This window comes from Babylonia areolata, chromosome 28 (genome assembly GCF_041734735.1).
Source record: "Babylonia areolata isolate BAREFJ2019XMU chromosome 28, ASM4173473v1, whole genome shotgun sequence".
Classification (NCBI taxonomy): domain Eukaryota; kingdom Metazoa; phylum Mollusca; class Gastropoda; order Neogastropoda; family Buccinidae; genus Babylonia; species Babylonia areolata.
This window is the reverse complement of record NC_134903.1, coordinates 4,042,763-4,069,914: the sequence shown is the minus strand read 5'-3', so window position 1 is coordinate 4,069,914 and position 27,152 is coordinate 4,042,763. Positions and strand designations below refer to the sequence as shown.

At 45.4% G+C, this 27,152-nt stretch overlaps 1 protein-coding gene across 2 annotated transcripts in view; it reads right to left on the bottom strand.

The window, feature by feature from the left end:
• Window positions 1-10,045: 10,045 nt before the first annotated feature.
• Window positions 10,046-27,152, bottom strand: part of LOC143301721 (uncharacterized) — a 40,652-nt gene continuing 23,545 nt past the window's right edge. The window contains exons 8-18 of one of the 2 annotated variants that reach the window (XM_076616105.1): window positions 25,862-25,988; window positions 23,880-24,034; window positions 23,109-23,187; window positions 20,891-21,001; window positions 19,996-20,096; window positions 18,580-18,657; window positions 17,671-17,853; window positions 15,768-16,175; window positions 15,021-15,254; window positions 13,603-13,635; window positions 10,046-12,096 (exon numbers count right to left, since the gene is read on the bottom strand). In XM_076616105.1, coding sequence (XP_076472220.1) covers window positions 11,318-12,096; window positions 13,603-13,635; window positions 15,021-15,254; window positions 15,768-16,175; window positions 17,671-17,853; window positions 18,580-18,657; window positions 19,996-20,096; window positions 20,891-21,001; window positions 23,109-23,187; window positions 23,880-24,034; window positions 25,862-25,988 — 2,288 coding nt within the window. In that variant the 3' untranslated portion in view covers window positions 10,046-11,317. The remainder of the gene's footprint in view (window positions 12,097-13,602; window positions 13,636-15,020; window positions 15,255-15,767; window positions 16,176-17,670; window positions 17,854-18,579; window positions 18,658-19,995; window positions 20,097-20,890; window positions 21,002-23,108; window positions 23,188-23,879; window positions 24,035-25,861; window positions 25,989-27,152) is intronic. The other variant, XM_076616107.1, reaches the window with a different exon arrangement.

Below are 27,152 nucleotides of genomic sequence, written 5' to 3'. Positions count from 1 at the left end.
ATGGTTTAGATAGTGTCACTGTATGTTTTCTGTCCAGAATTTGCATTTCTTTTCTTCAAGTGCGAACAACCCCACCCCCACCCCCCCAAAAAAACAACAAAAAACAAACACAAAAACCGAGGTCATGCCATCTTACCAAACATCGCCCACATTCCAGCAGCTGGGAAGTGGAAATAGAGTGTTTCCGGAATCTGGAATGTGCCTCAACAAAATAAACCGTAAACTTAATGATCTGGAAATGTGGCATAATTTGGGAGACTTAAACCTGTTATTGGTATGACTGTGAAGATTTTTTTCCAATTATTCTATAGCCAAAATTGGTATTGGCAGACAAAAGTATTTCCAGAGAACATTGCAATGTTAAAGTTTACCACGAACACACACACAGACAACCAAACACCGAGTTATACTTTGTTCACACAAGTGAGTTAAAAATCAAAATCAGTGTTCCTGCCCCTCTTAAGTGGTAAACTTAGTGGTCAGTGTGATCAGTATAATTTATTCTGTCGTTAAAAGAATGATGTAGTTGCACACATTTGGACCATTTTTGTATCGGTCCTGGACTAAAATTGTTCTTGAAACAAAATACTGATTGATCCATTTAACAGGGAGTTTCAATTCTTTGTTTGAAGTTACTGGGAAATAGTCTGTCTGCTGAACACAGCAACAAGGAATTAAGTGGTTGTGGTCAACTTTGGGTAACCCAGAAAGCAGTGAAGTACCGCTTAATGTGTTGATAATAATGATAATATTACTTTGTTGACTGTTTTTCTGTTTACATTTGGTATCTTGCACTTTCAGGCAGCATTCTATATTTTGTCCATTTCTTTCTTTGATATATGTGTTTTTTGTTATTGAAATAAAATTGTTGTACGTACGTTTTAGGGTTTTGTGTTTGATTTTATCTCAGTAGACTTACTCAGTTACTGTATTAAAAAAAGAAAGAATAAAGAGAAGGAATATATATATATATGATCGTGTTTTACAGTACTCCTTTTGATTTTGAAGTGGACATCATGCTCTTTTCATTTCTTTTAACAATCAGAATTTCAGTATTAAAAAAAAAAAAAAAAAAATATATATATATATATATATATATATAATAGAGAGAGCAAAAGAGGGAGATAAAACTTTGTCATGCCTGTGACTATTCATTTGCATGAGTTAAGGTTTTGCCTTTGAACTTCAGGTCCTGTGTTCACCAGTGAACAGCATTTAGACCTAGAAAAGTATTAGTAATGTTAGAACTTGTTTTGGTATATATATAAATGAGCGAATTGGTTCAAGATTTACAGAAACTGGGTCAAGAAAGTTATTTAAAAAAAAGTAATTATTGGCCTTCAAAAGGGGAAAAAGACCTAACACCAGACAGACAGACAGACAGACCAGTGTCATGACTTCCCCTCTGTACAGTGTGGGAGGGACTGTCACTCCCTATGTGGACCTGTCCAGATTGACGGGCGCAATAGCCGAGTGGTTAAAGTATTGGACTTTCAATCTGAGGGTCCCTGGTTCAAATCTTGGTAATGGCACCTGGTGGATAAAGGGTGGAGATTTTTCTGATCTCCCAGGTCAACATATGTGCAGACCTGCTTAGTGCCTGAACCCCCTTAGTGTGTATACGCAAGCAGAAGATCAAATGCGCACGTTAAAGATCCTGTAATCCATATCAGCATTCGGATGGGTTATGGAAACAAGAACATAGCCAGCATGCACACCCCCGAAAACGGAGTATGACTGCCTACATTTTGGGGTAAAAACAGTCATACATGTAAAAGCCCACTCATATACATATGAGTGAATGTGGGAGTTGCAGCCCATGAATAAAGAAGAAGAAGACCTGTCCAATCACACCCCACACTGTATCAATCACCCACAGCCCAACTCCGTAGTCTCCCACTGAAGGATGCCTGTCCAAAAGCACATCTTTTGCTTCTAGGTTGAAGAAAGGCGTATTTCAATCAGTTGTTGGCCTTTTAAAAGCGAATAATTAGTCACTGCAATCAATGTTTTCAGAGAACTGAAATGTAGACAACTTACACTCACAAGTCATTTTTAGGAAGAAGCAGTCATATATCTGTAATAAACTGTTTCTTCTTGTGTTGTTTCAGACAACATTTTTTTAGTTGACACAAGTTGGTGTTGCATGGTTCAATAAATTCATGAACTAAATGATTGTGTGTGTGTGTGTGTGTGTGTTGTGTTTGAAGTGAGGTGAGGATGGGATGGTTCTTGTGAAAAAATCAGTTTTTCTTTCCTTTTTTCCATCACCTTTTTTTTTTTTTTTTTTTCTGCCCCATCACCTGCACCATTTCAGTGCCATTACTCCCACACTGCTCATTTAGATTCCCCCATACATGACCACACCCAGGTTCATCCGTCACAGTTCAAGTGTCAGCAGTCTGCAGGGAACCATCAATGTTAGGTCGCCTGGAGGCCACACACCAGAGAAGACCCTGCACCTTTTTGTTTCGTTGTGGTTGGGGAGGGAGTGTAGCAGCCAACAGAGAAGGGTTTTTTGTTGTGTAGCTTGAGGGGGGGGGGGGGGGAGTGTAGCAGCCAACAGAGAAGGGTTTTTTGTTGTGTAGGTTGAGGGGGGGGGGTGGAGGAAGGAGTGTAGCAGCCAACAGAGAAGGGTTTTTTGTTGTGTAGCTTGAGGGGGGTGGGGGAGTGTAGCAGCCAACAGAGAAGTGGGGTTTTTTGTTGGGAAGCTTGGGAGGGGAGTAGGGAGTGTAGCAGTCAACACAGAAGTGGGTTTTTTTTGTTGTGTAAGCTAGCTTGGGGGGCAGGAGGGAGTGTAGCAGTCAACACAGAAGTGGGTTTTGTTTTGTTGTGTAAGCTAGCTTGGGGGGCAGGAGGGAGTGTAGCAGTCAACACAGAAGTGGGTTTTTTTTGTTGTGTAAGCTAGCTTGGGGGGCAGGAGGGAGTGTAGCAGCCAGCAGGGAAGTGGGTTTTTTGTTGTTGTGCTTGGGGGAAAGGGGGGGGGAGGTACATTGGCTGAAGTGGGTCAGTGGGTGTTTGACTTGTGATCCAGTGTTCTCCAGTGATCAGGCCCTGTTTCAGCACAGTGTTGGCAGTCCTGTGCCAGTCTCTCCAGCCGTCCCCAGGTGTGGCCTGTCCTCATCATGTCTGCCTTCAGGTCACAGTGCCATGGATTTTTTGGACGATATCTTTACCTTTTCACCTGCAGGTTCCAGGCGAGGGCTTGCCTTGCAGTGCTGGATGCAGGCTTGTGGAGCATGTGGCCGATCGTCTCCTGCGTCTGTGGAGGATCTCTTCTTCTGCAGGCTGCTCTCTTGTTCTCGGACTCTCCCATAGCTCTTTGTGTTTTTTTTTTCTTTTCTTTTTTTTCTTTTTCTCTGGCCAGCAAATCAGAAGAATCCTCCTGAGGCAGGTGTTGATGAAAGTTTAGATTCTCTTCACGGCAGTGATGGTGGTTCTCCAGGTCTCTGCTCCATAGAGCAGGACAGGTTTCACTGTGGTGTTGAAGATCCTGATCTTGATGTTGGATGTGAGATCTCTGGATCCCGGTACATGGAAAGCCGTCCTGGCTTTGCGATACTGGTTCTCATGTCAGCATCTGTTCCACTCTGCTTGTCAAAGATGCTACCAAGGTAAGTGGAGCTCTCCACCTCTTCTTGTGCCTGCCCTTCCAGCCTGATGGGTGTTGTGTGTTCGCTGCCTTGACCTTCAGGATCTCGCTCATTCCTCTGTGGATGTTGAGGCCCAGGGCTGCTGTATAGTCCAAGTTGTCACTGTCATGATGGGCGCAATAGCTGAGTGGTTGAATTGTTGGACTTTCAATCTGAGGATCCTGGTTTTGAATCTCGGTAACGGCGCCTGGTGGATAAAGGGTGGAGATTTTTCCGATCTCCCATGTCAACATATGTGCAGAGCTGCCTGTGCTGAACCCCCTTTTTGTGTATACACATGCAGAAAATCAAACACGCATTGAAGATCCTGTAATCCATGTCAGCGTTCGGTGGGTTATGGAAACAAGAACATTGCCAGCATGCACACCCCTGAAAATGGAATATGGCTGCCTAAATGGCAGGGTAAATGAACAAAACGGTCATACAGGTAAAATGTTGCATGTCTGAGTGTGTATGTCATGTGTAATTGAAACCTGATTGAATGACACAGGAAACTAATGACAAGCTGTCTGTCGGCTCTACCCAGGAAGGCAGCCTGTTGTTCAAATGACCGTGTTTGTAAAGTGCTTAGAGCTTGGTCTCTGACGGAGGATAGGCACTTGGCGCTACAAGTACTCAGGATGATGATCATCATTCATGGGGTACAGCACTGGATGATGTTATGTTGGCCCCCCTCTCCTTGGGACAGTAGGAGGCTGTGATGATCTGTTGACTGTGTGCCTCCCATCCCATGCCTGCTTCCGGAGCTGTCTGCGGTTGATGTTGTCTGATGTGGAGTGGAGTGCCTGCATTATGGTGTTCAAGACTGCTTCAAAAAAAGGAATGTTTTGAGTTTTGTTTCCAAGTAGTGGAGACAGCAAAGTCTTTGACAGTGAAGAATGTGTTTAAATACTGGCACACAGTATTTTGTTGTGTTGTATTACTATTTGTCACAACAGATTTCTGTGTGTGAAAGTTGATCTGTTCTCCTTGTGGAGAGCATATCACTACATTGCAGGACCACCTTTTTTTCTTTTTTGTCTACAAGTGTATCAGTTTCACCATCAAAAAGTGTTGGTTTTTTAAAATTTATTTATTTATTTATTTTTACAGAACTTTGTCAGGGACCTTGCTTTTGTTGCAGTAGGATTTTCTGTGTGCACGAAGTGCGTGCTGTTTACAAGAATTCAGTTAACCATTTTATCCAGATGATTTTTTCATAATCTTACTGATTCTAGTGGTGAAAAGAAAATTAAAAAAAAAAAAAAAAATTAGAACGCTTCTCAAAGTAGTACTGCTCACTGATGATGAAATAAAGCCATACACATTGAGTACTGACACAGCAAAACAATCTCTGAAACACCTTCTGATTTTGATATTGATTTAATATATATACTCTCTCATCTCGGTAACAATTGAGAAATGCACCTTGCTTTCACACCTCCTCACACCATGCCAAAAACACACAGGAAACATACTCCACTCTCACACACACACAGTACAAAAAGTATGTAATTTTCAAAGGATGATGCACTTTATACATAGTAACCAAACTGAGGGTTTTTTACATGGTAACTCAAAAGGTTGTGTTTTTTTTTTTATATATATTTAAAAAAAAATTGTTTTTATATTTGAACCCAAACGTTGTGACTGTAGTATGATTCGCAGACCCACTCTGTTTGCACACATTAGCCAAACAGATCAGTTCACCCACAGATCAGACAGGAAACAGGGCGACAAAACACAAAGACACCCCCCTCAAACCCCAGCCCCACCCCATTCCACAATGAAAACTGGCAAAGGCAGACTGATGACAGATGAGAGGTGATGTCGGGATGATGCACACACACACCTTTCCTGGCCACACTGTCAGGATGATGCACACACACACCTTTCCTGGCCAGACTGTCACAATGATGCACACACACCTTTCCTGGCCAGACTGTCACAATGATGCACACACACCTTTCCTGGCCAGACTGTCACAATGATGCACACACACACCTTTCCTGGCCAGACTGTCAGGATGATGCACACACACACCTTTCCTGGCCAGACTGTCAGGATGATGCACACACACCTGGCCAGACTGTCACAATGATGCACACACACCTTTCCTGGCCAGACTGTCAGGATGATGCACACACACCTTTCCTGGCCAGACTGTCACAATGATGCACACACACTTTTCATGGCCAGACTGTCACAATGATGCACACACACACCTTTCTTGGCCAGACTGTCACAATGATGCACACACACCTTTCATGGCCAGACTGTCACAATGATGCACACACACCTTTCCTGGCCAGACTGTCACAATGATGCACACACACACCTTTCTTGGCCAGACTGTCACAATGATGCACACACACCTTTCTTGGCCAGACTGTCACAATGATGCACACAAACCTTTCACGGCCAGATGGTCAGGATGATGCACACACACCTTTCACGGCCACACTGTCAGTATGATGCACACACACCTTTCACGGCCAGATGGTCAGGATGATGCACATACACCTTTCATGGCCAGACAATCAGGATGATGCACACACACCTTTCACGGCCACACTGTCCGGATGATGCACATACACCTTTCATGGCCAGACTATCAGGATGATGCACACACACACACCTTTCATGGCCACACTGTCAGGATGATGCACACACACCTTTCATGGCCAGACTATCAGGATGATGCACACACATCTTTCATCATCATGATGATGCACACATCTTTCACGGCCAGACTGTCAGGATGATGCACACACATCTTTCACGGCCAGACTGTCATGATGACATACACACACCTTTCATGGCCATACTGTCAGTATGATGCACACCCACCTTTCACCCTTCATGGCCAGACATGTCTACAGGCTTCACAAAAAGTTAAGGACCACATGGCAACTTGCTCAGTTTTCTTGGATGCATGATGAAAATGGTGCTGAAGTTCCGACAAACAGCGGCGTGTGCAGCTGAAGTAATGAGCACCACTCATAGCCACAGGTGCCTTCTTGTATGTGCATTTCCTTTTTTTTTTTTTGTACAGAAAAACTACATCTGTCATTTATTTACTTAGCTACTGGCAGAAGCATGATATTTTCGAGTACATTTTTCAAGGTATTCATGGTGCCTGAAACAGCTATCAGTGTGATGAGGGGCAGTGGTGGACCTTACGCCGCCTGCAGTATTTAAACCACATCCTGACGTTTTCAAAAAAAAAAAAAAAAAAATCACACACACACACACAAATATACCTGCTTTTATGTTGTGGTCCATAACTTTTGGTGAAGTCTGAATATAATATAAATATGTACAGTGGACATTAAACTTTGGTCAGTAAATCTGAACATCCAGCAGAGAATGACATTTGCCAAGAGAAACAATGCTCTCACACCTCTTGTGGTAGGACAGACATATACATACATGACACACACACACACACACACACACGTATCTAGTATGGCAGACATTCAACTTACAATAATGAATTTGACCAACAAATGACAGAGACTGAAGGTGGGCAAAAGAAAAAAAAATTCAATGATGCACTGACACTTTTTGTGGTATAACAGGCATACAGGCTTATATACAATACTTTGATAAGGCAGACATTCTACTATTGTACAGATCCAAACATCCAACAGAGACTGACGACGGAGAGAAACTATACAAGCTATAAATGATTCATCCAAGACTAGTGAACTGGAAATGCTGACCAGTTAATTAAGCCCTTTTCTGGGTGGGAGGGACAACGGGGAAAGAAGTGGCTTTATTTCTGAAACAGACAATATATGACACATTGAAATGCTGTTGATGCTTTCTATTTAGCACATGTTTGGGTGTGGTGAGCATTTCTGATAAACCAAAATTATGTGATAAATAAGCTACGTAAGTTTTACATCAAAAATGGTTTGGGTGAGGCAGATCTTGGAAGAAATTACAGTAACAAATGTACTCTGTATTCGTTTAACGCAATTTGTTAGTTAGATAAATGAATTGCTGATATTTTCTTCTATGTTATCGCAAAGCAGAATCATGGTCAGACCTGAAGATTTTAATTTTCATTTAAAGCTAACTTCCTGCATTTTTTTTTTTTACAGGTTTTGGGCGAAATATTTGGCTTCTAAAAATATCCTCCACTTTACAATGAGAATGACACAATGACAATCTAAAATAAGACAAGAGAAAAGAAAATGTTTAATTCCTTCACCTGTCTACTCCAAAGTACAGTTAGATTCAAGTGCTCACAAACCTTTTGTACATGTATGTATACGTGTATGATGTACATTTAAAGTCTAAACAGAAAATCTGATTGTGTGATGTCAAAACACTTTCCCTTCAGTTCAAAACCACAGCAAAGTCGCAACATCTTGATCAAGAAATCTTCAGTCCAAGCGGTGTTGCTTAGACTAGAGAAGGACAGTCAATAGCAAGCCTCAGAAACCTGCAGATTCTGAGGTCATGTACACAGCCATAAGCAGACTCAATCAATTAGCAACTACAGCTCACAGACCTGCCAGATTTCACAACCCAAATTGTCAGCATTGTCCAGTAATGGCTTTGGTCAGGGGGCCTATAGAAGAGCAACCCACAGTGCGTGTTTGTGAGAAAGAGACAGAGACACACACAGAGAGAGAACAATAGTCTGTCAGTGCATGCACGTACATGAATGTGACTGAGGAATGACAACATATGTAGATCTACAGAAATAGTAACTAACAGAGTACACATTCAATGACTGACACACCCTAGGAAGAAGATTCAGACAGGAGTACACATTCAATGAACGACACAAACACCCTAGGAAGAAGATTCAGACAAGAGTACACATTCAGTGAACGACACAAACATCCTAGGAAGAAGATTCAGACGAGTACACATTCAATGAACGACACAAACACCCTAGGAAAGAAGATTCAGACAAGTACACATTCAGTGAACGACACAAACACCCTAGGAAGAAGATTCAAACACAGCATCACACAGCACTGACACAAAACCAACAAACACACAGACGAAACGCACACGGTCTTCAGTGCCGGACACCCCTGGTAATGAGTCGCACCACACAGCAGGTCAACACAGTGCAGCAACAAAAACCCTGTCTGTCTGTCTGTCTGTCTGTCTGTCTGTCTGTCTGACTGCTCACACCCCTGGTAATGAGTCGCACCACACAGCAGGTCAACACAGTGCAGCAACAAAAACCCTGTCTGTCTGTCTGTCTGTCTGTCTGTCTGTCTTTCTGACTGCTCCCAACCCTGCAGTGTGGTAGAGGTGTCCTCTGCATGCTCTCTGTCTGTCTGTCTGTCTGTCTGTCTTTCTGACTGCTCCCAACCCTGCAGTGTGGTAGAGGTGTCCTCTGCATGCTCTCTGTCTGTCTGTCTGTCTGTCTGTCTGTCTTTCTGACTGCTCCCAACCCTGCAGTGTGGTAGAGGTGTCCTCTGCATGCTCTCTGTCTGTCTGTCTGTCTGTCTGTCTTTCTGACTGCTCCCAACCCTGCAGTGTGGTAGAGGTGTCCTCTGCATGCTCTCTGTCTGTCTGTCTGTCTGTCTGTCTGTCTTTCTGACTGCTCCCAACCCTGCAGTGTGGTAGAGGTGTCCTCTGCATGCTCTCTGTCTGTCTGTCTGTCTGTCTGTCTGTCTGTCTGTCTGTCTGTCTGACTGCTCCCAACCCTGCAGTGTGGTAGAGGTGTCCTCTGCATGCTCTCTGTCTGTCTGTCTGTCTGTCTGTCTGTCTGTCTGTCTTTCTGACTGCTCCCAACCCTGCAGTGTGGTAGAGGTGTCCTCTGCATGCTCTCTGTCTGTCTGTCTGTCTGTCTTTCTGACTGCTCCCAACCCTGCAGTGTGGTAGAGGTGTCCTCTGCATGCTCTCTGTCTGTCTGTCTGTCTGTCTGTCTGTCTGTCTGTCTTTCTGACTGCTCCCAACCCTGCAGCGTGGCAGAGGGTATCCACTGCATAGTGGAACAGCCACTCCACCCAAAACCTGCCCCCTCTCTCTCTCACTGTGTGCTGGTGCCTTGTTCAAACCCTGCCACTGACCAGCACACCACTGAAAACTCCTGTCACCCCTATGAAAATGTGCGTCATCAAAGGAGAGAGAGACAAAGACAGAGAGTGAGACAGAGACAGACTGACTGACTGGGAATGAACACTGGAAGGGAGAAATGAAAAAAACCAACACACACACACACACATAGAGGAAGACGAGGAGAGGGAGAGACGTCATGACCCCCACAATACAAAACCAACAAACCTCACTGGAGAGAGATTGTCATAACCCACCCTACAGGTACAAACCAAAAGAAACGAACCTCATGATCAAAGAAGAAAATTACTCCCCTTCCCCTGCCCCCCCCCCCCCCTCCACCCCTCCCTCCTCCCCCCCCTTCCCCTTCCCAAGGACAATCACTTTGTCTTGTACAGTTGTGTTACTTCAGCCACACACACCGGATCTGACCAACCAGACTGTCATGCCCTCAATATTTCACAGCGGTTGTACTGGTGAAATAAAATCTCAGAACCAACACTGAGATGCTATCTTAAAGACATTTCTGAACCATACAGACTGAAAAAAAAACCCCAAAAAAGGTGTGCACACCACAACCACAAAAATAAGACAGACCCCCAGGCATGGAAAGTCCACGGCATCTTTCCCTTATCCCCCAAATAATCCCCCTGTCTCATGAGAGAAACAACGTTCTGTCTTGCTGTACTACTTCAGCCACACACACAAACACCCAGATCTGACCAACCACTATGTCATGTGCCGAGTATTTCACAGCAGCTGGCTGCACTTGTGAAATAATCATATCTCAGAGCCAACGTTGTGTCATACCTTGTCAGACATTTCTGAACCATGTAGTCACGGAAAAGCAACAACAAAGCTTGTGTTGGCGTGTTTCACAACAGGAACAACATGGCTGAGCACAGCATCCCCCCACCCCTCTTCATGCACTGGGAAAAAAAAGCAAAAAAGCTGAGCCCCCCAAAACTTTGATAACAAAATGCCTATAAAGATGAGGTCACCTTATGTCCATCTTGCTTCACACAGCCCACCCCCACCCCCCTCCCACAGCCACACAACACCAGGCACAGGACATTCATCGAGTGCACAGCGCACAGCAACACTTACAGTCACATCTCACATGGGCATGTTGCAGAATGGACAACACAGCGTACATATTATATACTCACTGGCTTCAAGCAAGAAATCCTCTCCCCCACAAGGGTCACATCATGTCCCCACAATCCAACACGGCATGGCATGACTAACCATTCATGAGCAAGTCTCAACCAAAAATGAAAGAAAGAAAAAAAAAAAGGAAGAAAACAAGCAAAAAGGAAAGAAAAACAAAAACAAACTAAACAACAAAACAACAAAATAACAAAAATGCTGGTAGGATTGTACTGTAGCATGTCGTCTTGCACATCGTTTCACCACAGCCTCCCACAAGATCCAGATGATGCGAAAAAAGAAAAAAAAAAAAAAGAAAAAAAAGAACACACACAAAAAAAGCTGTGGCAGCCACACCATGCCCTCAGCACTCCAAGACACAGGATGAACACTTGACATGGCCACCACTTTTTGTTTCTTCCCTCACACATCGCTGCCCCGTTGTCTGCCCCACACAGGGACAGGGGGTGCTGGAGGAGCCATGAACGACGACGCAGGACCAATCACCACCCTCCTCTTCCCCCTCGCCCTCGGCCCCCTCTACGTGGGGGGTGATCCAGGGGGCCGGCCGGACCGTTGTAGACGCGCACACCGCCACCGCGACCTCCACGCCTCGAGTCCTGCCCCCCTCCCCTTCCCCGCCCTGGCCCGTCTTGCCATGATCGCTTGCGACCCCCGTGACTTCTCTCGTCGTCGTCGTAGGGACTGCCGAACGAGTGTGGAGCGCCGTAGTTGTCTGGGTAACCACCACCACCACCGCCACCATGGTAACCGGCGCTGTGCATGTCATAGTGACCTCCGCGAGCCATGTCCCCTGCCCCGCGGGGGGGAGGAGGCTGAAGGAAGCGTTCGTCCACGTCCCCCCCTCCACCTCCTCCCCCGGGCGCCATGCGCAGGTCAAAGTCACCGTACTGCTCGCCATAATCATCATCGTCGTAACCCCCACCACCACTGCCCCTGCCCCCACCACCACCCTCCTGACCATAAAACGACGTCTGCCCCCGCATGTCGCTGTCCTCAAAGGGATCCTGGGACTGCTGAGGAGGCGGCTTCGGGGGGAATCCCCCCATGGAAGGCCCGGAAGAGTGTCGGAAGTCCTGGTCCCCTTCCCCGGGGAAATCGTCCAGGGCAGTGGAGGAGGAGGAGGAGGGGAGGGTGGGGGGCCTTCGCAGGTCCATGTCCTGGGGGTGGAGTGAGGAGGAGGGGGCGCTGCTGCTGCTGGCAGGTGGCATGCTGGGAAAGGGGCGGCGGTGGTCCTGGTCACCCATGCCTTGTTGACCTGCTGGACACACACAGCAACAATGGTACTCACTAACACGACAATAACAGTCATGCACTACCTGTAAACACATCCTGGGGAAATACTGAAGCATTTGATTTCACATACATATACACCATCCTTGGCACTCTCAAGAGTTTAAGAGCAGAAACTGCCATGCTCTCCTCCTCCTCCCCTCCCACCCCATCACACAAAAACAGAGTATGACATGGCTGGGATAAACAAGGTCATACACATTAACTCACTCAGGACGGCGAGTTTCTCCCTTGCTTTTCCCCACAGACAGCCTATCTGTCAGGGTTTGGAAAAAAAATGACAAAAAATACAGAGTAAGAATATGAAACTTTCAGAACTGGGTTATTACGTGTTGGGCTATTACATAAAAAAAAAATAAAAAAAAAAATCAAATTTCTCATCTTATTTTTACAGTTTTGCCATAATGCAGAAAATAATGCCAATTTTTCATCCCGCACCACCACACCCATGCTCGCTTTCTGCACCGAATTCACTTTCTTCTTCATCATCATCCACCTCTTCGATGTCCGACCCTTCAGTTTGTAGCATTTCAAGTACTTCAGCAACACTAAAACGTTGCCGTCGGTGCCTTGTTCGCTCCGCAACATTTTGAGAAGAACCCGCTTCAGACGCCACTTTGTTAACAGGTTGGCACACGAGCAGGTGACTTTGTCAGCGTGTGTGTGAGACAGGCCACACATTACAGGCTGGCCAATCATACTATTTGGTTGTGGAGTGACCCAGAATAGTGCACTCTGCTTAGCCAATCACAAAATCATGTGTACAGCAGGTGATGGATTTTTATTTTAGGAAAATGCTATTCCACTCCGTCGTCCGAATCCGAATACATTTTATGTAGGAATGTTCACGCATTCCGTCATCCGGAGAGAGTTAAAGCACACTGGTGTATACCAGTGAACGTGGGAGTCACAGACCATAAACAAAGAAGTCATACTGTTGACCTTAGAAAGACTGGATGTCGTAGCTGACTAAGAGACGGAAAATGGACAGAACACGTACAATTCAAGGTTCCCACACATGTGACCAAATCAAATTCACGACTTTATCCAGACCTTTTCCCAGTCACAATGGAAACTGTCTAGACCAAATGTGAAGCCAAGTAGAAGAAAAAAAGAAGAAGAAAAACCCCCCAGTAATCTGATCCAGTGCTGGTGTATAATCACACGTGTATTAACACCCCTGACTACTGCTAATCTGACAAGTATGGTCATCAGTGAAGGGCTGTCACCTCACTGTGATGAAACTGAGTTTTCAGGTCAGGATGTGATCAGTCGCTGTTGTTTATTTACAAGATTTCCTCTCTGGGGACAGCATTATTTTCCTTCAGCAAAATCAATCAGGAAACTTAAAAACTACACAAAAAGCAGTGGTTGTGCATTGGAGTCACGCCACACTGATCTCTGTTCACCCTCCTTTCAGCAGCTAGGGGGTTAAAATGGGAAGAAAATCACACACACACACACACACACTTACCCATAGACTGCCCCGGCACTGGACGGTAATTTTCTGCAAATGACAAAAACAGAACCAAAATTTAGAACAGAACCCTTCATACACTTTTAAAAGACACACTGATTTTTAGTTTATTTCTGCTACCTCCCTCCCTCTTCATTCACTTTAAAAAGACACACTGATTTTTAGTTTATTTCTGCTACATAGTACATCCCCCTTCAATCACTTTAAAAAGACACACTGATGTTTAGTTTATTTCTGCTACATCCTCCTTCAGTCACTTTAAAAAGACACACTGATTTTTAAAATTTATTTCTGCTACATCCCCCTTCATTCACTTTAAAAAGACACACTGATGTTTAGTTTATTTCTACTACATAGTACATCCCCCTTCAATCACTTTAAAAAGACACACTGATGTTTAGTTTATTTCTACTACATAGTACATCCCCCTTCAATCACTTTAAAAAGACACACTGATGTTTAGTTTATTTCTGCTACATCCCCCTTCAATCACTTTAAAAAGACACACTGATGTTTAGTTTATTTCTGCTACATCCCCCTTCATTCACTTTAAAAAGACACACTGATGTTTAGTTTATTTCTGCTACATCCTCCTTCAGTCACTTTAAAAAGACACACTGATTTTTAAAATTTATTTCTGCTACATCCCCCTTCATTCACTTTAAAAAGACACACTGATTTTTAGTTTATTTCTACTACATACATCCCCCTTCAGTCACTTTAAAAAGACACACTGATTTTTAGTTTATTTCTACTACATCCCCCTTCATTCACTTTAAAAAGACACACTGATTTTTAGTTTATTTCTACTACATCCTCCTTCATTGACTTTAAAAAGACACAGTGATTTTTAGTTTATTTCTACTACATAGCACATCCCCCTTCAATCACTTTAAAAAAGACATACTGATTTTTCCAATAATTTCTGCTACCCCCCTCCCTCTTTATTCGCTTTGAAAAAAAAAAAAAGACAATGATTTTTCAAATTATTTTCAAACCTTTACTTAATCATTTACTGAATCCATGGGCTGCTAGACAACATTAAAACTGATGCTTCAGCCCTCATAATCAGAAGATGAGACAAGACTATACAAGACAAGAAAATAAAGAAATATTCTTTGTGGTTGGAAATTTTTTTGGTATTTCTGAATGTTTTGAAATGGACTGATAGGTGTGTACTGACACTGACACTGATACTGATATCATCTAGCTCTGCCACACAGCTGGCCAGCCCCCCACCCTCCCCCACACCCCAAGCCCCTCCCTGGCCCCCCTCCCTACAAACATCCAGTCAGGTTGTTCTGCACTGCTCTGGAAATCAGGATTCTGGGTCAACTGCTGTGAGTGATGTAAGGGAGACAACCCCACCCCCACCCCACCCCAGCGGCGGCTTCACAGCGACAAACACAAATCACCTTTGGGCGGTGGCATCAGGGAGTTGTTGGGCTGGCCGGAGAATGGGGGGCGGGTGGGTGTGGGAAACAGACCAGGACCGCCGGGCCCAAACTGCTTCTGGTCCGCCAGTCCCCCGCTGCTGTCCTGGGGACGGAACTGAGGCTGGCCCGGCGTGGGGGGCTGGAAGTGGCTGGGACCGTCGGGGCCCATGGGTCGAACCCCCCCGATGCCTTGAGGGGGCGTCTGCAGCAGGGCTACATAACAAAACACTGAGGTCAGAGGGTTGAGTTTGACTTTTGAGACACACCCCTCACTTCTCACATCATCCACAGTGCACCACATCTCTCTCTTCTCTCTCCCTCTCTGTCTGTCTCACACACACACACACACACCACATGCACACACAACACAAACAACACACACACACACTACACCACACCACAACACACACACACAAACAAGAAAACACAAAACACACACACACACACACCATATCACACACATCACATGCACACACACACAACACACACACAGAACACAACACACATGCACAAAACACACAAACAACAAAGCACACACACAAAACGCAACACACACACCAAACACAACACGTAACACAACACACACAAACAAAAAAGCACACACACACACACACACACACACAAAATACAACACACCCACCCAAAACAACACATAACACAATACACACAAACAAAAAAGCACACACACACACACACACACACACACACAACACAACACATACATACCTGGCCGAGACGGAAGTGCAGGTCTGGGCTGCTGCTGCTGCTGCTGTTGCATGGGATTAGACTGCTGCTGCTGCTGCTGTTGTTGCTGCAAAGCGTTGTTGGACTGCCCGGCACTCTGCTGCTGAGAAGGAGTAGGAGGGGGCATCCCTGGGGGGCCGGTGGTCAGTTTGGGGGTCTGCTGGCCGGGGGCAGGGTTGGATCCCTGCTTGCTTTGCATGAGGTCCTGCTGGTGCTTCATGAGGAGCTGCTGTCCCAGGGCCATGAGCTGCGGCTGCTTCTGCATCTCCGTCATCATGTTGACCACGATCTCCTGCGGGATGCTGGCCGTGTTGCCCTGCAGTAACAGGTTGAGGGCCATCGTGGGGTTCAGGTTGGGCGGCATGCCCAGGATGCCTGGCTTGCTGGCCGCTGTGGGGACACACACACAGAGCGATGATGATAATTCTGATAACAGCTGACGGTAGTACAGCAATAATGTTAGTGATTCTGATACAGCTGATGGTTGTACTGAAGGCCATGTTCCCTGCGGATTACCGACACTGGGACTGTGACAGATGAACTTGGGTGTGGCTGTGTATGGGAAAACTTGAAATGCCATTGAAACGGTGCAGATGATGGGGCAGCAAAAAACAACAACAAAAAAACAAAACAAACAAACAAAAAAAGGTCGCCTGTGCTGTTGAAAGAGTTAAGACAGTATAGCAGACAGTGGGGTGATTACAGACAGTGGGTGGTGTTTACAGACAGTGGGTGGTGTTTACAGACAGTGGGGTGTTTACGGACAGTGGGGTGTTTACGGACAGTGTGGTGTTTACAGACAGTGGGGTGTTTACAGACAGTGGGGTGTTTACGGACAGTGGAGTGTTTACAGACAGTGGGGTGTTTACGGACAGTATACAGTGGGGTGTTTACGGACAGACGGTGGAGTGTTCACAGACAGTGGGGTGTTTACAGACAGGGGGGTGTTTACAGACAGTATTCACAGACAGTGGGGGTGTTTACAGACAGTGGGGTGTTTACAGACAGACAGTGGGGTGTTTACGGACAGTGGGGTGTTTGCAGACAGTGGAGTGTTTACAGACAGTGGGGTGTTTACAGACAGTAAACACAGACAGTGGGGTGTTTACAGACAGTGGGGTGTTTACTGACAACAGGGTGTTTACAGACAGTGGGGTGTTTACAGACGGCGGGGTGTTTACAGACAGTGGGGTGTTTACAGACAGTAAACACAGACAGTGGGGTGTTTACAGACAGTAAACACAGACAGTGGAGTGTTTACAGACAGTGGGGTGTTTACAGACAGTGGGGTGTTTACAGACAGTGAACACAGACAGTGGGGTGTTTACAGACAGTGGGGTGTTTACAGACAGTGGGGTGTTTACAGACAGCGGGGTGTTTACTGACAGCGGGGTGTTTACAGATAGTGGGGTGTTTACTGACAACAGGGTGTTTACAGACAGTGGGGTGTTTACAGACAGTGGGGGTGTTTACAGACAGTGGGGGTGTTTACAGACAGTAAACACAGACAGTGGGGTGTTTACAGACAGTGGGGGTGTTTACAGACAGTGGAGTGTTTACAGACAGTGGGGTGTTTTCTGACAACAGGGTGTTTACAGACAGTGGGGTGTTTAGTGTTTACAGACAGTGGGGTGTTTATAGACAATGGGGTGTCTACAGACAGTGCGGTGTTTACAGACAGTGGGGTGTTTACAGACAGTGCGCAGACAGTGGGGTGTTTACAGACAGTGGGGTGTTTACAGACAGTGGGGTGTTTACTGACAACAGGGTGTTTACAGACAGTGGGGGTGTTTACAGACAGTGGGGTGTCTACAGACAGTGGGGTGTTTACAGACAGTGGGGTGTTTACAGACAGTGGGGTGTCTACAGACAGTGGGGTGTCTACCTTTCTCCATGGCAGACTGGGGAGTCTCGTGGCCCAGCCAGGCCTTCTCAAAGTTGCGGGGGATGGGGCGGGCAAAGGGGATCTTCTTCATGGGCAGCTTCTCCGCCGCCATCTGTTTGAAGAACGGGGAGTCCTGGTTCCAGTCCAGCCCTGGGATGCTGGGCACCTCCTCACCCTCCTCCTCTGCAACAACACACACATCATCATCATCGTAACAGTAACAATAATAATAATAGATGCTCCTACAGCATTCCACTCAGACAAATGCTCTGGGTGCGTTACAAAAAACATATGATACATATACACAGCAAAGTATTAAAAAAATCATGATACACATACACAGCAAATTATTACAAAATACAAGATATGACGCATATACATAGCAAATTACATCAAAGAAAAATATGAATCAAAGTAAATACTCGAAAGACACGTCTACGTTTCTGCATGCAAGAAGATCAAATAAAATTATACTGACGCATCTCAGAACATTTTTACCTAACTTGCAACTATTAGCAAAAAAAAAAAAAAAAAAAGAAAAAAAGAAAATAATATATAAAAATCTAAGATCAAATAAACTAAATAAAAGAGCAATTACAAATGAGTAGATAATTCTTTATTCCTGCTGCGAATTTCTGGCCCTCGTTTGACTGCTCACTCCTTCTGTCCCATGTGACAGTGGCAGAACAGCAGAGGGACAGCACCCAGCAGCAGTGCAGGGTCTCCTCTGCTGTGTGGCCTCCTGGTGAACTAACATCCCATAGCTCCCTGTGGGACTGCGAACACTAGGACTGCAAGAGACGAACCCTGGTGTATGGAGAATGAGCAGCTGGGGTGTGATGCCACTAAAATGGTGCAGCTGTAGGAGGATTAAAAAAAAAAAAGGAAAAGAAGAGAGCACCCCCCCACCTTTTGGTTTGAGGTGATCCGGCAGTCCATGTTCCAGCCCCATGCCTGGCAGACTGGGCATCGCCTGCACGTCCTCCTCTGTCACACATCAAATCAACATCAACGTCTTCTGTCACACATCAACATCCTCCTCTGTCACACATCAAATCAACATCAACGTCTTCTGTCACATATCAACATCCTCCTGTCACACATCAAATCAACATCAACGTCTTCTGTCACACATCAACATCAACGTCTTCTGTCACATATCAACATCCTCTTGTCACACATCAACATCCTCCTCTGTCACACATCAAATCAACAGCCTCCTCTGTCACACATCAACATCAACATCCTCCTGTCACATATCAACATCCTCCTGTCACACATCAAATCAACAGCCTCCTCTGTCACACATCAAATCAACATCAACGTCTTCTGTCACACATCAACATCAACGTCTTCTGTCACATATCAACATCCTCCTGTCACACATCAAATCAACAGCCTCCTCTGTCACATATCAAATCAACATCTTCTGTTACACATCGAATCTCATCATTTATACTAATCCATATGGAAATTGATTTGTGCAATCACAGATTCGTTGTGGGCACCAACAAAATCTGATCAGGCACACCATATAAAGAGGTTGAAACAGGTCAAATCAGAATCCACAATAACTGTTGATGGACTAAACCAAGCCACACACACACACACACAACGGCGCAATAGCCGAGTGGTTAAAGCGTTGGACTTTCAATCTGAGGGTCCCGGGTTCGAATCTCGGTAACAGCGCCTGGTGGGTAAAGGGTGGAGATTTTTCCGATCTCCCAGGTCAACATATGTGCAGATCTGCTAGTGCCTGATCCCCCTTCGTGTGTATACGCACGCAGAAAATCAAATACGCACGTTAAAGATCCTGTAATCCATGTCAGTGTTCGGTGGGTTATGGAGACACGAAAATACCCAGCATGCATGAACCACGACAGAGTCATCGGCAAGTCGACGTTGGTCGTGTAACGGAAAGAAGAAGAAATACACACACAAACATACAAGACAATAAATTCTTGCACATCAATAAATGAATATCAATTGCAAAAATCAAAACAAAATCATCCAACAAAAAAAAACAAAAAAAAAAAATCCTTACAAATCAGTAAAATGTACACACACACATGCACAAACACACACACAACAATCCATCAAATCACACACACACATGACATGACATTAAAAAACACAACAACAAAAACAGCAGCAGACCACAGACATCACATAGAAATAAGACAAAACAACATCGGGGAAAACAGTGGCCTGCAGCCATCGCAAAAGAACGGGAGACGGGGAGGGGAGAGCGGCACACGAGGAAAAAGAAGAGGAGGAGGAGGAGGGAGGAGGAGAGTGACGGGGCGTCAGGGAAAGACAACTCACTGCTGTACTCCAGGATCTCCTGCTCCACCCCTGTGGGCAGGTTGTTCAGGTTGTAGCGGTCCCTCATCTCATCCCCGGGTCGATTCCGCGTCCAGAATTTCCTGTAGGCACCCCCGTACAGTCACTCAACTCTGTCAGCGTCTCTTGCTGTGTGGGGTTTGTTTTCAACAAGTGTGGTATATGTGTGTGTGTCTGTGTGTATGTGTGGTTATGTGTGTGTGTGTGTGCATGTGTGTGTGTAGGTGTGTGCATGTGTATCTGTGTGTGTGTGTGTGTGTGTGTGTGTGCGTGTGCATGTGTATCTGTGTGTGTGTGTGTGTGTGTGTGTGTGTGTGTGTGTGTAGGTGTGTGCATGTGTATCTGTGTGTGTGTGTGTGTGTGTGTGTGTGTGAGGTGTAGGCATGTGTGTGTGTGCATGTGTATAGATCTGTCTGTATCTGTGTGTGTATGTCTGTGTGTGTGTGTGTGTGTGTGTGTGTACACGTGCATGTGTATCTGTATCTGTGTGTGTGTGTGTGTGTGTGTGTGTGTGTGTCTGTGTGTGTGAGAGTGTGAGTGTGTGTGTGTGTTGAAAAACTTGGACCACTAATTCAAAAAGACTTTTTAAAGGACTGAAAAAAGGCAAGTAATATCTTTCAAGTGTGCAAATTTCTAAAGATTTTTTAAAATTCAAAACCTGTACTGATTTGAAAACTGAAAAAAAACCACAACCCCAAACACCCCCCCCCCCCCCCACCTCCCCCGAAAACACAAAAGAACAAACAAAAACAAACAGAAGAAGACACGAAAGACAAGCTCTAAAAACACCACCACCACCAACAACAAAAACAAAGCATGGAATCAAGTAACACTACAACAACAACAGCTGTGCAGCCATCAACGAGAGAACACTCACGTGGTGTGGTCATTGGAGCCAGAGACCAGGATGTGCCCCAGAGGATGCCAGTCCAGACCCCACACCATCCCTTCATGGGCCTCTTCTATGCTGCCCACCTCACGGTCACACCTGTAGCATTATTTATCATCATTACACCATCCCTTCATGGGCCTCTTCTATGCTGCCCACCTCACGGTCACACCTGTAGCATTATTTATCATCATTACACCATCCCTTCATGGGCCTCTTCTATGCTGCCCACCTCACCGTCACACCATTATTTATCATCATAATATCATCCCTTCATGGGCCTCTTCTATGCTGCCCACCTCACCGTCACACCATTACTTATCATCATAATATCATCCCTTCATGGGCCTCTTCTATGCTGCCCACCTCACTGTCATACCTGTAGCATTATTTATCATCATTATACCATCCCTTCATGGGCCTCTTCTCTGCTGCCCACCTCACGGTCACACCTGTAGCATTATCTATCATCATTACACCATCCCTTCATGGGCCTCTTCTATGCTGCCCACCTCACCGTCACACCATTATTTATCATCATAATATCATCCCTTCATGGGCCTCTTCTCTGCTGCCCACCTCACTGTCACACCATTATTTATCATCATATCATCCCTTCATGGGCCTCTTCTCTGCTGCCCACCTCACTGTCACACCATTATTTATCATCATATCATCCCTTCATGGGCCTCTTCTCTGCTGCCCACCTCACTGTCACATATGTAGCATTACTTATCATCATTTATACCATCCCTTCATGGGCCTCTTCTCTGCTGCCCACCTCACTGTCATACCTGTAGCATTATTTATCATCATTATACCATCCCCTCATGGGCCTCTTCTCTGCTGCCCACCTCACCGTCACACCATTATTTATCATCATAATATCCCTTCATGGGCCTCTTCTCTGCTGCCCACCTCACTGTCATACCTGTAGCATTATTTATCATCATTATACCATCCCCTCATGGGCCTCTTCTCTGCTGCCCACCTCACCGTCACACCATTACTTATCAGCATAATATCATCCCTTTGCGGGCCTCTTCTCTGCTGCCCACCTCACTGTCACATCTGTAGCATTATTTACCATCATTATACCATCCCTTCATGGGCCTCTTCTATGCTGCCCACCTCACCGTCACACCATTATTTATCATCATTATACCATCCCCTCATGGGCCTCTTCTCTGCTGCCCACCTCACTGTCACATCTGTAGCATTATTTATCATCATTATACCATCCCTTCATGGGCCTCTTCTATGCTGCCCACCTCACTGTCACACCATTATTTATCATCATTATACCATCCCCTCATGGGCCTCTTCTCTGCTGCCCACCTCACTGTCACATCTGTAGCATTATTTATCATCATTATACCATCCCTTCATGGGCCTCTTCTATGCTGCCCACCTCACTGTCACACCATTACTTATCAGCATAATATCATCCCTTTGCGGGCCTCTTCTATGCTACCCACATCATCGTCACACCTGTAGCATTATTTATCATCATTATACCATCCCTTCATGGGCCTCTTCTCTGCTGCCCACCTCATCGTCACACCTAGATTTACCAGACAAAACTACGATCCCTTTTGCACACAAACTACTGCCCATTCCAGTGTCACATATCCAACGCTTCTTGTGCACACAGTGACTTTGGCTCCCACAGCTTTACCCTTCGCCTTTATCCAACCCACACTACATCAAATAATGTCACTGCTGCATCTGACTGCATGGTATAAATCACACCCCATCAAATAATGTCACTGCTGCATCTGACTGCATGGTATTAATCACACCCCATCAAATAATGTCACTGCTGCATCTGACTGCATGGTATTAATCACACCCCATCAAATAATGTCACTGCTGCATCTGACTGCATGGTATTAATCACACTCCATCAAATTATGTCACTGCTGCATCTGACTGCATGGTATAAATCACATTCCATCAAATAATGTCACTGCTGCATTGAACTGGATGTTGTAATTGCTGTCTGTTCAGCACACATTTCCCACCTACCTATATAACATTTATAAAAATTAGGTATTTAACACACACACACACACACACACAAACACACACAAACAATGACAGCAGTAGCAACACCAAACAAAACCAGGTCACTCTCTTCCACACACACACACACACTCACACACACACATACACACCTCTCCACAGACACAGACTGACCACCTACCCCACAATCCAGAACATGAGGGAGCCGTCTGACCCTCCTGAGGTGAAGAGTGATTCATGGAGAGGATGCCAGGCCAGGGCTGCACACACACACACACACACACACCATCACTTAAAACTACACACACAGTACACAGACAACTTCTCCCCTCAACAAAACCACATCATGACCACAATGACACAAATCCACACACATAATTATGGCCTCCTCCTTGTGACCTTCAAAGGTCTGCAGGTCTGTCTTCATTATGCAGATACAGCGCAAACACACACACACATACACACAACACACACATGCAAGCAAACACACAACAGACCCATCTTCTCCCTTCAACGAATCTGACCATCTCACACAACATGAATCAACCCACATATGGCCTCCTTCTTATGGCCTTAACTCACTCAGTACGGCCAGTCCTCTCTTCTCCTCTACACAGACCCCTTGGATGTCCAGTGGGTGTCTGAATGACCCAACCTTTAGCTTCCGTCGTCAGAATTGTGGTATCTTTGTCAACATTCACCTCTTCAGTATAAGAGCCTTCCGCTTGCAATATTTTGATGATGGTAATTGGGGTGAAACGCTGTTAGCGTCGTCTCTTTCGCTGTTCGTATGGAGAGAGTTAAAAGGTCTGTACGTCGGTCTTCAAGTTGCAGATAGCGAGATACAGCGTACACACACACACACACACAACACATAACACACACAGTAACACAAACACCACAGACAACTTCTCATCACACCACACCACCCCACACAACACAAATCTCTCACATGTGGCCTCTTTCTTGTGTCCCTTGAAGGTCTGCATGTCGGTCTTCATGTTGCGGATGTCAAACACCTTCAGCAGGTGGTCACGGGAGGCTGTCAGCAGCCACTGGCCGTTACGATTCCACCGCAGGTCCATCACTGTGTGCTTGTGGGCATGTCTGGAGACAAACATCATCATCAGTGTACTGTATTGTGTCATGAAATGGAGAAGGTTTTCCAACTAACACAGTCCCTGAAAGACAGGCCAATGGTCTGAAACACTGGACACCTTTTTATCAAAAACGAGTCTTATTTTACAACCCATGGTTTTTATACACTTTCTCCATTTGGTGATTTTTAGAGACACAGCAGTCATTTTTCATTTTATTGTGTCACGTTTTGTCACAACAGCTGTCTATGTGTGAAATGCAGGCTGTTCTCCCAAGGAAGAGCCTGTTGCTAGAGTGCAGTGCTATCATTTTTTTTCTGCCTGCAAGTGTAATTGTTTTTCTATAGAAGTGGATTATTAACATAATATCAACATAATATATTCTATTGCACAGAGTCACTTTGTGTTGCATTGTATCAATTTCGCTTTGCACTGTACTGTACTGCACTGTACTGTACTGTATAGCACTGTACTGCACTGTATAGCACTGTACTGTATAGCACTGTACTGTACAGCACTGTATAGCACTGTACTGTATAGCACTGTACTGTATAGCACTGTATTGTATAGCACTGTACTGCACTGTATAGCACTGTACTGTATAGCACTGTACTGTATAGCACTGTACTGCACTGTATAGCACTGTACTGTATAGCACTGTACTGTATAGCACTGTACTGCACTGTATAGCACTGTACTGTATAGCACTGTATTGTATAGCACTGTACTGCACTGTGTAGCACTGTACTGTATACTGGAGTGATGGCCTAGAGGTAACGCGTCCGCCTAGGAAGCGAGAGAATCTTTGCGCGCTGGTTCGAATCACGGCTCAGCCGCCGATATTTTCTCCCCCTCCACTACATCTTGAGTGGTGGTCTGGATGCTAGTCATTCGGATGAGACGATAAACCCAGGTCCCGTGTGCAGCATGCACTTAGTGCATATAAAAGAAACCATGGCAACAAAAGGGTTGTTCATGGCAAAATTCTGTAGAAAAATCCACAAACAAATAAAACTGCATGCAGGAAAAAAAAAAAAAGAAAAAAAGAAAGAAAAAAGGGTGGCACAGTAGTGTAGCGACACGCTCTCCCTGGGGAGAGCAGCCCGAATTTTACACAGAGAAATCTACTGTGATAAAAAGAAATACAAATAGAAATACAAATATAGCACTGTACTATACTGTACTGTACTGCACTGTACTACACTGTATAGCACTGCACTGTACTGTACAGCACTGTACTACACTGTATAGCACTGCACTTTCCTGCACTGTACTGTATAGCACTGTTCTGTACTGTATAGCATTATATACTGCACTGTACTGCAGTGCACTGTATAACACTGTACTGCACTGTACTGAATAGCACTGCACTGCACTGTATAGCACTGTACTGCACTGTACCGTATAGCACTGTACCGTATGGCACTGTACTGTATAGCACTGCACTGCACTGTATCGCACTGTACTGCACAACACTGTACTGTATAGAACTGTATATTATTGTATAGCACTGCACTGCACAGTACTGTAAAGCAATGTAGTGCATAGCACTGTAGTATAAAGAACTGTAGTGTACTGTATAGCACTGTACTGTATATCACGGTAGTGTATAGCACTGCACTGTACAGCACTGTAGTGTACTGTATAGCACTGCACTGTACAGCACTGTAGTGTATAGCACTGCACTGTATAGCACTGTAGTGTATAGCACTGTAGTGTATAGCACTGCACTGTACAGCACTGTTGTGTACTGTATAGCACTGCAGTGTATAGCACTGCACTGTACAGCACTGTTGTGTACTGTATAGCACTGCAGTGCACAGCACTGAGGACTCACAGCGTAGCCAGACTGGTGCCGGTGCGAGGGTCCCACAACTTCACAGGCTGCTGGTTGTCCTTGCTGCCGGACGCCACCAGCGACTTCTGGGGGTGCCAGTCCACACACTTCACGTCTGCCCCGTGACCTGCACACACACACACACACACACAGGTCAAGGTCAAGGCAACACACCGACAGCCTTCGCACTGGTTTTCAACAGGTTTTTTTTTCTCACTAGTCTTTAAACTTAACATACTTGCGTTTCACTTAACATAAAAAAGACACTGACAGCCTTCAAACTGGTTTTCAAAAGGATTTTCTTCTCTCTAAAATTACCGTTAATGTAACATACTTGCGTTTAACTTACCATACTTACCGTCACCCACTGGCGCCGACTCCGTTAGGTGTCTCAGTCCCTGTCCTGTGCTAACTTCTGTCCTACTCAGGTGGAGAAAATGAATGTTACTGAGTTAGTGATATCCCTTGGTGTATTACACAAATTTATTTCCTTGGTCAGCCAGTTCCATGAAGGCATGCAGGCTCGAGTCCAGGACAATGGCGAAACATCTGCTCCTTTTGCTGTCACAAATGGTGTCAAGCAAGGCTGCGTCCTGGCTCCAACGCTGTTCAGCCTCATGTTCTCTGCAATGCTTACTGATGCCTTCAGAGATGGCGATGTTGGAATCGGCCTAAAGTACCGAACAGATGGCAAGTTGTTTAACCTCAGAAGGCTACAAGCAAAAATGAAGGTCATGACAGACATCATCAGAGACTTTTTGTTTGCTGATGATTGTGCCCTCAACGCTGGATCTGAAGCTGACATGCAACTCAGCGTCGACAAGTTTGCCACTGCCAGCAGGAACTTTGGCCTTACCATCAGCATGAGGAAAACTGAAGTTCTCCATCAGCCAGCCCCAGGGAAACCCTACGTTGAGCCCAACATCACAGTCAACGGTCACAGACTCAGTGCGGTGGAGCGGTTCACATACCTTAGTAGCACACTATCACGAAATGCGACCATCGACGATGAAGTGAACGTCAGGATTGCAAGAGCAAGCGCAACTTTTGGCAGACTCAGTGCAAATGTCTGGAACAGAAGAGGCATTAGTCTTGAGACCAAGCTAAAGGTCTACAGAGCAGTATTTCTCCCCACACTACTGTACGCCTGTGAAACTTGGACAGTGTACCAACGACATGCCAAGAAGCTGAACCACTTCCACACATCATGCCTCAGGAAGCTACTGAACATCAAGTGGCAAGACAGGACCCCAGACACAGAGGTGCTCGCAAAAGCCACCCTTCCCAGCAT